Source organism: Fusarium pseudograminearum, chromosome 1 (assembly GCF_000303195.2).
Source record: "Fusarium pseudograminearum CS3096 chromosome 1, whole genome shotgun sequence".
NCBI classification, from domain to species: domain Eukaryota; kingdom Fungi; phylum Ascomycota; class Sordariomycetes; order Hypocreales; family Nectriaceae; genus Fusarium; species Fusarium pseudograminearum.
Genome location: NC_031951.1, coordinates 7,043,156 through 7,055,794, shown reverse-complemented (window position 1 = coordinate 7,055,794; position 12,639 = coordinate 7,043,156). Strand labels below are relative to the sequence as shown.

The 12,639-nt window shown below is 49.4% G+C and overlaps 3 protein-coding genes across 3 annotated transcripts; 2 read left to right on the top strand and 1 right to left on the bottom strand.

Moving 5' to 3' along the window:
• Window positions 1-754: 754 nt before the first annotated feature.
• Window positions 755-2,218, top strand: FPSE_00558 (uncharacterized protein; the record flags this gene model as incomplete). Its single annotated transcript, XM_009253678.1, has 1 exon — window positions 755-2,218. One exon carries the CDS (start codon window positions 755-757, stop codon window positions 2,216-2,218), a length of 1,464 nt encoding a protein of 487 aa, XP_009251953.1.
• A 1,199-nt stretch (window positions 2,219-3,417) lies between these two features.
• On the bottom strand, window positions 3,418-4,807 carry FPSE_00557 (uncharacterized protein; the record flags this gene model as incomplete). Its single annotated transcript, XM_009253677.1, has 2 exons — window positions 3,418-4,544; window positions 4,588-4,807. 2 exons carry the CDS (start codon window positions 4,805-4,807, stop codon window positions 3,418-3,420), a joined length of 1,347 nt encoding a protein of 448 aa, XP_009251952.1.
• Window positions 4,808-5,511: 704 nt separating this feature from the next.
• Window positions 5,512-12,516, top strand: FPSE_00556 (uncharacterized protein; the record flags this gene model as incomplete). The annotated part of the gene is made up of 4 exons (XM_009253676.1): window positions 5,512-8,470; window positions 8,589-8,925; window positions 8,971-9,638; window positions 9,695-12,516. The coding sequence occupies 4 exons, from the start codon at window positions 5,512-5,514 to the stop codon at window positions 12,514-12,516; spliced, it is 6,786 nt and encodes a 2,261-aa protein (XP_009251951.1).
• Between the last annotated feature and the right edge of the window lie 123 nt (window positions 12,517-12,639).

Genomic DNA, 12,639 nt, shown 5'->3' with positions numbered 1-12,639 from the left:
CAATAGAAAAATTGTACCAAAGAAACCTCAAGTGACAAGGATATATGACCATGACTAGAAATAATCCTGTAATATCTTTGTGGAGGCATATAGCGCAATGCCTTCTGGGCTATCCATGACCGACCGTAACAACTTACAAAGATCAACAAGACGTGTCAATGTAGACCCTTTAGCTCACTGGATCCGTAATCAGCCGTGGTCTAGCTCAACCCTACTTCTCGTGGACCGCTTTGGCGTCTTCGTATCGATCACAGACTGCCTCAGCCTGCGCGAGAGCGTATCCGGAAGAAACACGTCGACTGGGTTAGAGTTTAATAGACCTGATTTCGGAACATATAAGCCAGCATACGGACCAAGGCGAGAACAGCAGATGATGACTTCGAAAGGGGCTGAAATGCAAACCTCGCAATGGCCAGCTAGAAGGTCAGCAAGGCCATTCAAAGGCTTTCAAAGTTCGAGAATCGGGCGAATTCGGGCCTTTGAGGCAGTTAAGATTTGCCATTTAGTGATTGGTACACGTTCAAGCAAAATATGCCTTCGGTCTTTGGGGGGCATATATATTGTTTGCATGTTCCACTCCGCACTCATCATGGGTTTCCTTTACTTTTCTCCCCTCATTTACCAGAGACACCAACCACTAGAAGCATAAGAGACTAAATTAGTCGACCAGTTTATGACGCTTAGGTGATAATTCTCAAGTTTTACTTTTATCCTAAAGCTCATGTGAACTCCCATGGTATCAGCTACCTCTACGATGAACTGGCTGTCTTTGCCACCCGAGTTACGCAATAATATCCTGCTCCAGCTATCACGCATCAATAACACAGGAATTTATGCCTCCGTCTCCACTGAATGGCGGCGAGTCCTGGAGAAGTTGAACTTTAGGCACCTCAGGCTACATCAGGATTGCCTTGAGTTTCTCGACCAGCTTTCCGAAGAACAAACAGCGCAGATTGATCATATTTGGCTCAACATAGAGCTCACGACTTACACATGTAGGGCTTGCCGAAAGTGGGAATCTCTAACACAGAACTACAAAAATGACCGTGTCATAGAAGGCGCAGTTGTCAGATTGTTCTCGATCCTCGCACAGTGGAAGCATAACGAAAAACGACACTTAACGTTGGAGCTGAATACCTACTCCCCAAGCGACTCGGAGCATTGGTTCAAAGATTGTTTTTTCGGTGCTCCTGCAGAAGACAAGTTCGAAGCCGTCGCTAGGTCCAGAGACTTTCATGATCTAAAACACGGATGGTGGCAAGGCCGTATCTTGGAACACCCCCCGGACAAAGCAATAGGACGGCCATTTGTACCATCCGTATCTCTCGATTTCAAGAAACGGGGAGAGCTTCCTTTGGTCCAGGCGGTCACAAAGTTCGTGCTTCGGCGGCAATGCCGCCGCCAACTGAAACCAACGGCTCTATTACAGCTTTGGTCAGCACTTCCCCGGCTGGAAGAAATCCGATATGAGCCTTGGCAACTATGTGAAGGTCCCTCGCAGCTCCCATGGGAGTCATTCTATGGAGAGATGATTAGTCAGCTTCCCAAAAGCGTCAAGAAGATCACGATATTTGAGGATTTCAACGAGAATTACCTTGACCTATTCCAGCTTGGTCGAGGGCCTGATCCAGAATATAACCCTGACCGGGTCCGCCAGCCAAGTTTTGACGTCGGAGCTGCATTCGTCACGAGAAGTCGAGGGGGGTTAGAATACCTTTCAGTCGCATTCCTCGTTGATGCTCGTCATTTTTTTGATGTTTGTGAGATAAACCACCCACATTGGCGATGGGATGAATTAAAGTCTCTTACTTTAACCTCCCGATTGATGTGCAAATACGAGCCCGACGAGACCAATGACCTGTTGACGACAGCAGCTCATGTCGCACGACGGATGCCGAAACTCCAGACGATGACTCTGTGGAACGGGTCGAGAGGCGAGGCTTGTTCTTTCACCTACCGCCGACACCCAGAAGATATATATGCCTCTATCACGTGGCGAGGGACATGGGCGTTGACATTGCGGACGTCAACGCTAAAGGCTTGGGAACTAACGTGGGGGAATTTAATACCGAAGGCCCGGGGCAGAGTGAACATCATAGTTGAAGAATATCTGTTGACGGATGAGATCCGATCTCATGGAGATGCTATCAGATGCCTAGGGTTGCACTATGTGGTTGATGATATTTCTCTGCAGCAGATTATGGCGGAAAACAGCTAAATCTTGAAAGTAGGATCAAAAACTAAACATAATCGGATCGATATTCTTCATTGTAATTACGTTTACTCATACACTTGTGCAAAACAGCAACCGCCTAGATAAGAAGAACGAACTAGATCATGTGGGTGACTGACAAAGAAGATTCTGCTAAACCGTATATACAGCAGTAACTACGTCCTCCTGCAACACTCGATCAACTGATAAGCCCATCGCCTTCACAGCTACTTTTCGCCCAACCAATCCACCAAGAATTAAGTCAAGTCGCTTGATCCCGGTCCCTTGGGCTACACATTACGGACAGCTTCGTTGGAAGGGCAGGTGGTGAGCGCCAACCAGAGGACCATTAATACAATGCCCTCCCCGGGCTCTGCGGCATCGCAGGGCCGTTAATTTATAGCCCTCCCCGGCGCTTGTGGCTCTTGATTGCCCCCGCTTCGATGACTGGAGTTTCGAAGTAGGCTGGTAGTCCATCCATTGTTGTATTGCTGGCTTGTATACGTTGAAGCTGACCCGGCGAATACGTCTGCTCATCTGGAAATCGGTCCCCTCTTTGAACAATATCAGTCAGTTACAAGCTGAGAATCATATTAAAGTCATACCATAAACTGACATCAGTTTTTAGGCGATGTTCTCTCCTGTAGGCCATTGCGCTCGTGCTGGCTGCTTTAGTGACGGACTGTCATGGCCTGGGAGGCGCGACAAAGTCTTCGGCACTGTGAATGGAATGATTGAATTCATAATGTCGAGTTGAGGCGCTTGATCCCTTTTGAAGCAGGGCTAGGTAATAATTGAAACGTGAGGAGCAGACGTGAGGAGGGTTAGAAGGAAAGGAGGTGCAAGTTTGCGAGAAGACTTAGCCCCACCAAACGTGCCTTCCCTTTGTACTGAACAATAATCTCGCGGAAGTCTGTCTGGAAAGATCAGTGACATCACACTGCTGAACAACAGAAGTCAGAAACCAAAGTGCCTGGCGGTATTTGCAGATGTTTAACAAAGGTTGTGTCTTTATAACACCACGTTTGCAGTTCCATTCGCCGCCAAGATTAGCTAGCCTTCTGTCTTTGTTCTCATTCCTTACAATCGTCATCTATGCTCTGATCCTCAACTACATACATTACAGCTGATATACAAGACGCCATAATCCGGTACTATTCCAAAGGGAAACATGTATCACGCAGTCCTGGCCATGCACCCCGTTACTACTTGCACTTTCCACAGTAGCCGCACTCAGCGTCACATGCAGCGTAATCACTCTCGTCATCACTGTCTGAGAGTGTTGCCATGAAGTCTTCCCAACGCCCGGAACCTTCTGGGTCATTCTCGTCCTCATTCTCACCTCCCAGCCAAGCCTCCCATTGCTCCCTGACAGACTTCGACAGAACGTCCCCTGCGTCTGGAAGTTGTTTGCGAATTTCGAGAGAGCCATCTTGCGACCAGACGATTTCCAACTTACCATCCTCAGAGTTTCGGACACTGTCCATGATGACGTGAAAGAGGGCAGCAAGACGATTGAGCGATGGCTGGTTCTCATCTTGCCATTTGTCAACATCGGATTTGACATTTTTTATCTCGATGTCGCTTTCCCGGAAGAGGCCTTTTTCGTGGTAGGCGAGGAGGAACTGCGAGATCTGGGAAATCCACAAGCGCGGGAGTTGGTTTCCGAGATGATCCCTTGTGCGGGTATACACCGATCGTGTCTTCAAGTCGAAGATGCTGCTGTGAGGGACATTCTCGCCAGCGTCCAAAATGACAAGGTTGTTGTTGGTGTCTACTGGCAAATGACTGACGTCAAGGTCTTCGATCTGGTCCAAATCATCTTTGTTGGACACCTTGTCGCTGGACTTGACAGTAGTTTCGGGGCTGGACGAACCAATAAACCCGTCACCTTCGAAGCGTACAAGTAGGTCATGACCGGCAAAGTTATAGGAAATGATTCTTTGGTGAGTCTTGGACCGCTTAGCTCCAGAGCCCCATGTAGTGTACGCCTCGGGAAAGGTATGCCCAAATCCACGGACATCCTCGATTGTCTGATCAGGTGAATCCTCTCTGCGAATGAGATGGACAGTGTCGCCAACCCTCTCAACGAGAATGCGAAAGCAGTGGTCCAGATCCACCCCTCTGGCATAACGTAGGAGGTTACCTATTGAGCTACCGCATGCGACAATGTTGACGGGCATGGGCTCTGGATGCATCTTCATGATTGAGACGATGGCAGGCTCCAAGGGATGCTTGGGGTAAGAAGCGGCGTTGAGGTCGCGATAGTAATCGCCGGAATCTTGGGGCAATTTGTTGTCGCCCTTGAGGGGCATCCATTTGGGAGGCTCGCCTATGAACGTTAGAGCTGTTTCTCAATTTGACGCTTCACGTACCTGGGATGAGTATCGTTGGGGTTGAAGAGCTGACCCAGTTGTAAGATGCAACAAACTGGACGTTGTCGATCTCTGCGCGGACACCAGTGTCGGAGAGGCTGCCCCTGGTGACACGCTCAATGACATCTCCGAGTGGATGGGTTTTGGAAGTGTTAATCTTCTGTCTGGCCGCAGTCGCGGTCGAGAGAGAACCACGGTTGCCTCTGTACACGCGATGCATGGCCAAGGCAGACACTTGTGATTAATTTGATGGATGGTAGAGGAAAAATTCTCAACAAGAGAGCTGAGTGACAAGAGTGAGTTGGCAGTAATTTGGCAGGTTTTTGAATGCGACCGACAGATGAGATGCGAATGGTGACAGCGGCCGGCCTCTTGCATTAATTACACTTGCTGCACACTGTTGGCCAAGTTTGCGACCAAAAGTAGGCTGTGAAGTTTCGACGTGGGTCTCACAATGTGGCCATCACAAATAAATTGACGAATGCTATTGTTCTTAAATAGCAGCTCACATTCAATTGTAATTTTGTCATCATCGTTGTTGGTTGCTACCCATGTTTATCGCCAACATTCCCCCCAACCTGTAGCTGTGGGAGGCCCATCAACCCTCCAAAACCTGGTCATACGACGAATGCGACGCGGTTTGTTACATGGCACAATAAAGCCTCGTCGGCCCTGTGCATAAATTCGGCGCGTATCAGTTATTGTGACAATCCTGGTTGGATTAATCCTAGGCAGGCAGACTATGGGTTGCCGCTTCATTCACTGCAGTACAAAGACAGTCCTCTCGAATTCACAGACTGTCAGCCTAACGTTCTCTCTCTCTTTACCTTAGGTACTACTGATCATTTCATCTCAACTCTCATCACTTCATCTTCCTTCTTCACCCCAACCGACAATCTACAATTTTCATCCCTACTGCCAGGCATGGTCCTCGTCAAAGACACTTCGGGCTCGCGAGCCGCCAAGCTCATCAAGTCTTTCTGGGCTATGACGAAGGGAGAGCAGCAGATCACCAATGCTCACTCTGCTAAGCTCTTCTTGCAAGCCTGCAAGGCCTTCAGCGACAAGAATACCGCTGTCAAATGCGTCGAAGTCCTCATCTCCAACCCTCCCGGTATCCCGGCTCTCGAAAGAGCTGTGCGCGCTGACCTGAGCCCTGACTTCATCAACTCGACCACATTGCCTCTTATCCTTACCCTGGCGGATGATGGTGTCATTGCGCTCAACAACGGTGGATTCCTACGCCAAATCCTATCTGCCATCCTGGAGCCAAGTACATTCTGGAACGCTTCAATGGATGCATACGGCAGTGATAGACTTGACAGCCTTGGACTGGAAGCCTTCGCTTGGCTCTGCCTACAGGTCGTATCTGATCAAACAAGCTTTGATGTACACAAACTCGCAGTGGAACAAATGATGGAGCGCCAAACTCTTCTCTCCTCCCAGCTACCCGAAGTTCGCAAGATCGCCTATCGCATCGAGAAGATCATCAAGATTTTTTCCCAGCCCCAATCTACAACGGATGGTGTAACTCCTGGAGGACGTCACGACAATGATTATGCCGACTTTCGCCAAATCTCCATCTATCCCACCAGCGACGAAATCACATCTACCGACCCTCCGTATCTCCAGCGACTTGGAGACGTGTTTGACACGCCGATGGACACCCGAAGCCAGGTTTATCGCGATTGGCTATTTCGGTTGCTCCGCGAAGACATGTTGTCTGAGATCCGGGATGACCTCCAAGTTGCCATGGGCCGGAAGAAGAGCAAACGCCGACCAGTCGCCCTTGGCCAGATGGAACTTTTCGATGGCTATGGCGATGACACACCCGCACGACACATCCTCCCTTACAGTTTTTTCGTGGCCTGTGGCCAAGGTGTAAACTTCCCTCGCAAGATGTCCAAAGAAAAGAAAGTAGCCTTTCTTGCCAATGCGAAGAATTTCATGAAGCATGACTCTTTCGGCGCACTCTGCTGCGGTGACAAGATCATCGCCTTCGGATCACTTGTGAGAAACGAGAAAAACCTATTAAAGTCACCGCCTATCGTCGGACTCCGATTCAACGACCCATCTGGCTTGAAGTCCGCTCTGACTGCTTTCGGGAGTCCCCTCAGGAATGAGCTCAAGTTTTTGATCGTCGGGACTGCTACCTTTGCGTATGAGCCTATCCTATGTCGCCTGAAGACAATCGCAGACCTTCCTCTTGAAGCTCAATTACTTGATCATGAGCAACCGCCGCTTGATAGTCTGATGCCCAGTAAAATGGATACTTTTATCGACAGATGCAAGACAGCATTTGAGTCTGGCCTCAAAGTTACGATACCATCAAGTTTCACGCAAAAGAAAGACATTTACCTTCAAGGTGCTCAGCTCAAGTCCCTCATCCACGGGTTGAGTAGCGACGTGGCTTTAATCCAAGGCCCCCCAGGTACTGGAAAGTCATTCTTGGGCGCCATCATCCTTTTGACTATTCTGCGCCTAACCAAGTCCCGCGTTCTTGTTCTCAGTTACACCAACCACGCTTTGGACCAGTTTTTGGAAGATCTCATGGATATCGGTGTTGATTCAGACGACATGGTTCGCCTTGGGTCAAAATCTACTCCAGCCACCCAGTCCACTCTTTTAAAGGAGCACAATGGCCAGAAGCAATTCTGGTTGACTATGGAAGAGAAAAACATCCTCAACGGACTGCAAGCTGAAGAATCATTCCTTAATTTGGAGCGTGATGAATGCAGTAGGAAACTCACAGGGCGCGACGTCAATCCCACTGATATCCTTGAGCACCTTGAGTTTTCGGATTCTTTTACAGCAGCGTGGTCGGCGTTCCAAGTCCCTGATGATGATGGCTTTCAGATGGTAGATGCCCATGGTAAGATCATGGAGCCTGAGGCCATTTATAGCCACTGGATACGCAATAGTGATGCCAAAGTCATGGGAAGCCTATACGAGTCATTGGAAGAATCTTCTCGTGCTTTTTGGGACCTATCACACGCATCAAGACTAGAACTACACCGTGAATGGGCGAGCAAGGTTCGAGAAGAGCATATTATCAATTTTGCCGATCTGAGCAAGAGATTCAGCGACACGAAAGCCCAGATCAAAAGTATACGGGACGAGCAAAGTCGAAGAGTGCTCAAGAACAAGCGAATCATCGGATGTACGACTACTGCCGCGGCCATGTACCAATCCATCATCGAAACAGCAGCCCCAGATGTAATTCTTGTCGAAGAAGCGGGAGAAATTCTAGAAGCGCATATCATTACTGCTATGAGTGCCTCCGTCAAACAACTCATCCTCATCGGTGATCACAAACAATTGAGACCGAAAGTCGGCAACTACGCTCTAACCAAGGAAAAAGGCGAGGGTTATGACTTGAATGTCTCCCTATTTGAGAGACTTATCACCCACGGTCGTCACTTTACAGCACTGGAAGAGCAGCATCGTAGCCACCCGGATATATCGCAATACCCGCGGATGCTAGCATATCCTGAGCTGAAAGACATGCCATCCACTCTCAAACGTGACTCAATTCGAGGGCTCAAATCTCGGATCACGTTTGTTCACCACGAAAAACTCGAAGACACCATGGATGATGTAAACGACAGTCGAGATCCCATCGCCAAGGCCACCAAGAGAAATGCACACGAGGCGTTGATGGTTCTCAAGATGGTCCGTTTCCTTTCGCAGAATGGATACAAAACCCAGAACATGGTTGTCCTTACGCCATATCTCGGCCAGCTGTTCCTACTCAAGGAAACTCTGCGACAAGAAACCGATCCCGTGCTGGGCGACATTGACTCACACGATTTGTTACGCGCTGGGCTAATTACGCCAGCAGCAGCGAAGGTCAACAAGACGTCCCTTCGCTTGTCAACCATCGGTAAGTGCTTTGGGTGCGGATCTACTAAACCCATATCCTAAGATTGACTAAACCCTAAAACCACAACATAAGATTATTGCATTTTAGACCAGAAGCAGATCGACGCTGACACGTATAGACAACTACCAAGGAGAAGAGTGCGATATCGTCATTGTTTCACTCACGCGCAGCAACAACTCTGGCGACATCGGGTTTCTCTATGCTCGCGAGCGACTTGTTGTACTACTATCGCGAGCGCGAAATGGCATGATTCTCTTTGGTAACATGGAGACCTTCATGAAGAGTAAGAAAGGTGGGGAAATGTGGACGCAATACTTTGACGCACTGAAGACAAACGATTCTCTGTTCAATGGTGTCCCAGTCCATTGCGAGCAACACCCAGACGTCTCTATGCTTTTAAAGACCCCCGAAGACTTTGATACGATGTGTCCCGATGGCGGGTGCGCAAAACCTTGGTATGCTTGGCTATCTTAACTATCGTACCCTTCTAATCTCTATAGTGGTGCTGCCCTCAGCTGTGGGAAACACAATTGCAATCTACGCTGCCATCGAGTACAGGACCATTCGAAGGTTGCATGTTTCGCAAAGATCGACCAGACCTGCGCGAGAGGTCACACATCCAAGGTACCTTGCGGAGACAACTCCAAGAGTTGTAAAGCATGCACCAAAGAGGACCAAGAGAATCGCCGCCGTATACTCCGAGACTTGGACATTGAAAGAACCCGACAAGAGCAGGAAGACAAATACCGGCTAGAGTTACAAGAGATTGATGATGAGATCCATCATCTCCGTCGAACGGCCCAGCACGAGTCGGAAACAAAAAAGAAAATGGACGAAGTCGAACAGAAGAAAGAAGAGCTCGAGTCTTTGCGTCAGGCCAGGGCCAACAAGGCCAAGTTGGAAGCAGCCCAGGCAAATGTACCACTATCCAAGGCATCGGCTCCACAATTTGATGTTACTTCGAGTGCTGCATCTGAGTGGAAGCACATGAAGGAGCTCGAGGGTGCGCGTAACGCTGCTTTGGACAAACTGATGGGGATGATTGGATTGGAATCAGTCAAAGACCAGCTACTTTCTATCAAGTCATCTGTCGACACCAAAATACGTCAAGGGTTCTCACTTGGAGATGAAAGATGGAGTTGTTCGCTACTTGGCAATCCGGGTACAGGTGAGTTTCCCTTTTCGCCCTTTATTGATGTAATGCTGATACTGACCATTCAATAGGCAAGACGACGGTTGCCAGGATCTACGCCGAGTTTCTCAGTTCTGTCGGGGCTGTCGCTGGTAGCTGCTTCCAAGAAGTCACTGGATCGAAACTGGCCAACATGGGTGTCTCTGGTTGCGAAAAGCTCATCGAGAAAGTCAACAATGACGGTGGAGGATGTGTCTTCATCGACGAAGCCTACCAACTTTCATCAGGCAACAGCCCTGGTGGGAAAGCAGTCCTCGATTATCTGTTGGCCGAGGTTGAGAACTCTCGCGGCAAGATCGTCTTTGTTTTGGCCGGCTACAACAAGGAGATGGAATCCTTCTTTTCACACAACCCAGGAATTCCCAGCCGCTTCCCTATCGAGATGAAGTTCGAGGACTATGAAGATGATGAGCTTCTAAAGATTCTCCAACTCCAGATCCACCGCAAGTTCAATGGGACGATGGCGGTAGCTAAAGGTGTGGATGGACTCTTCTGCAGAATCGCCGCCCGCCGGATTGGCCACGGTCGAGGTAAGAATGGGTTTGGCAATGCTCGCGCTGTAGAGAACCATCTACAGGCAATCTCGAAGAGGCAGTCAGCGCGAATCCGGAAAGAACGTCAAGCAGGAGCCAAGCCAAACGACCTACTCCTTACTCAAGAAGACATCATTGGGCCGGAACCTTCGCAGGCACTGATGAAGAGCAAGGCGTATCGAGAGCTCAATTGCATGATTGGGCTACAGGAAGTCAAGGATGCGATCAAGGTCCTGATGGAAACACTGAAAACGAACTTTGAGCGCGAACTCGCGGAAGAACCTCTGGTCGAGTTTTCTCTCAACAAGGTATTCCTGGGGTCGCCTGGAACAGGGAAAACAACCATCGCAAAACTCTATGGCGCAATCTTGAGAGACTTGGGCCTGCTGTCCAATGGAGAAGTTGTCTGTAAGAATCCTGCAGATTTTGTCGGAGCCGCTCTTGGGCAGTCCGAAGCTCAGACCAAGGGTATACTTGCCGCGACAGTTGGTAAGGTTCTTGTTATTGATGAGGCATACGGGTTATCAGGAGGAGGAGGCTCAAACGGCTCTGTCGCTGATCCGTACAAGGAGGCTGTCGTCGACACCATCGTGGCCGAAGTGCAGAGTGTGCCTGGCGAAGATCGTTGCGTCCTACTTCTCGGCTACAAGGACCAAATGGAGCAGATGTTCCAGGATGTCAACCCTGGCCTCAGTCGGCGATTCCCTCTTTCTTCCGCTTTTGTTTTCAAAGATTTTGATGACGACGCGTTGGCAAAGATCCTCGACATGAAGCTTGGCAAGTCGGGCTTCAAAGCAACAGAAAAGGCCAAGGCTGTTGCACTGGAAGTCCTTGGCCGGGCAAGAAATCGACCGAATTTCGGGAACGCTGGCGAAATCGATATCCTCCTTGACAGGGCAAAGGCAAGCCACCAGAAACGCCTCACTGCTGGTCTTGTCAACAGGCGCACTACTCTGGAGGCCGTGGACTTTGACGAGGAGTTTGATCGAGCCGAAAAGGGGGGCACTGACATCAACAAGCTGTTCTCTGGCGATGTTGGTCGAGATGACCTTATCGCTACTCTACAGCGCTACCAGACTTGCGTTCGCCAGGCTAAAGAGCTCGACATTGACCCAGAAATTCCCTTCAACTTCCTTTTTCGTGGTCCACCTGGAACGGGCAAGACAACAGCCGCTCGCAAGATGGGCAAGGTCTACTACGACATGGGATTCTTGGCTAAGCCCGAGGTTATTGACGTCTCTGCAACTGAGTTGATTGGACAGTATGTCGGGCACACGGGACCGAAGGTGCAAAAGCTCCTAGACAAAGCCCTCGGAAGAGTACTCTTCATCGACGAAGCATACCGTCTGGCATCCGAGTCGGGGTCATTTGCAAGAGAGGCAGTTGATGAGCTGGTTGACTTGGTTACCAAACCGAAGTATCATCAGAAGCTGATCATCATCTTGGCTGGCTATGTCCAAGACATCAACACTCTTCTCGCAATCAACCCAGGAATGTCGAGCCGATTTCCCGAAAGTATAGATTTTGACCCCTTGATTCCTTCGGCTTGCATTCAATTGATGACGAAGCAAATGCAAGTTCACAAGGCCAAGCTGAAGGGCCGGAGGATCGTGGACCTCTCATGCTTGGAAACCCCAGCAGAACCATTTTTGAATGACCTGACCAAGCGTTTCGAAGCTTTGTCACAGCAAGATAGTTGGGCCAATGCAAGAGACGTCAAGGAGCTGGCAAAGAAACTTTTCCAAAAGTTTGACCTTTCCTGTCAGCAATTGACGCTGAAAGAGGACTTGGTTCTGGCGACACTGGAAGACATGTTGAAAGAGCGCCGCGGCAGAATGGACAACAAGAAGCCGACAGCAGCGGCCGAGATCGCAAAGGCGTTTGTCAATGGCCCTACCTTCACTCCTCCCGTTACCACGACTAGTAAGGTATCGACTACCTGTGAGAAGGAAGCTGAAGAGCAAGAAGAATCGACAGAAGACCCCGTGCATTCCAATGCACTCCACAGTATTCGTGATGCTGGAGTCAGTGACGAGGTGTGGGAGCAACTCCAGAAAGACAGAGAGAAGGAGGAACGCGATAACGAAGCCCTCCGACGCCTAAAGAAAGCACAGCGAACTGCATCGGAGGCCGACAGAGAGAGACTCGTACGAGAGATCTTGGTAGAGGAGAAGAAACGCAAGGAGATAGAGGAAAGAAAGGCGAAGCTAATGCATATGGGTGTCTGTCCCGTTGGATACCAGTGGATCAAGCAAAATGGAGGGTTCCGGTGTGCCGGAGGTTCACATTGGATGACGGATGGAGAAGTGGACAGTATGTAGATCAAGATTGGAGATAGGGTATCACTTCTTGAAGAGACTTGAGCGGATAAGCCGCTTGCTAAAACGATAAATACTCAACTTGAAACCCTCCCTTGAATAAGAATCTCCTTTACTCTGTCATGT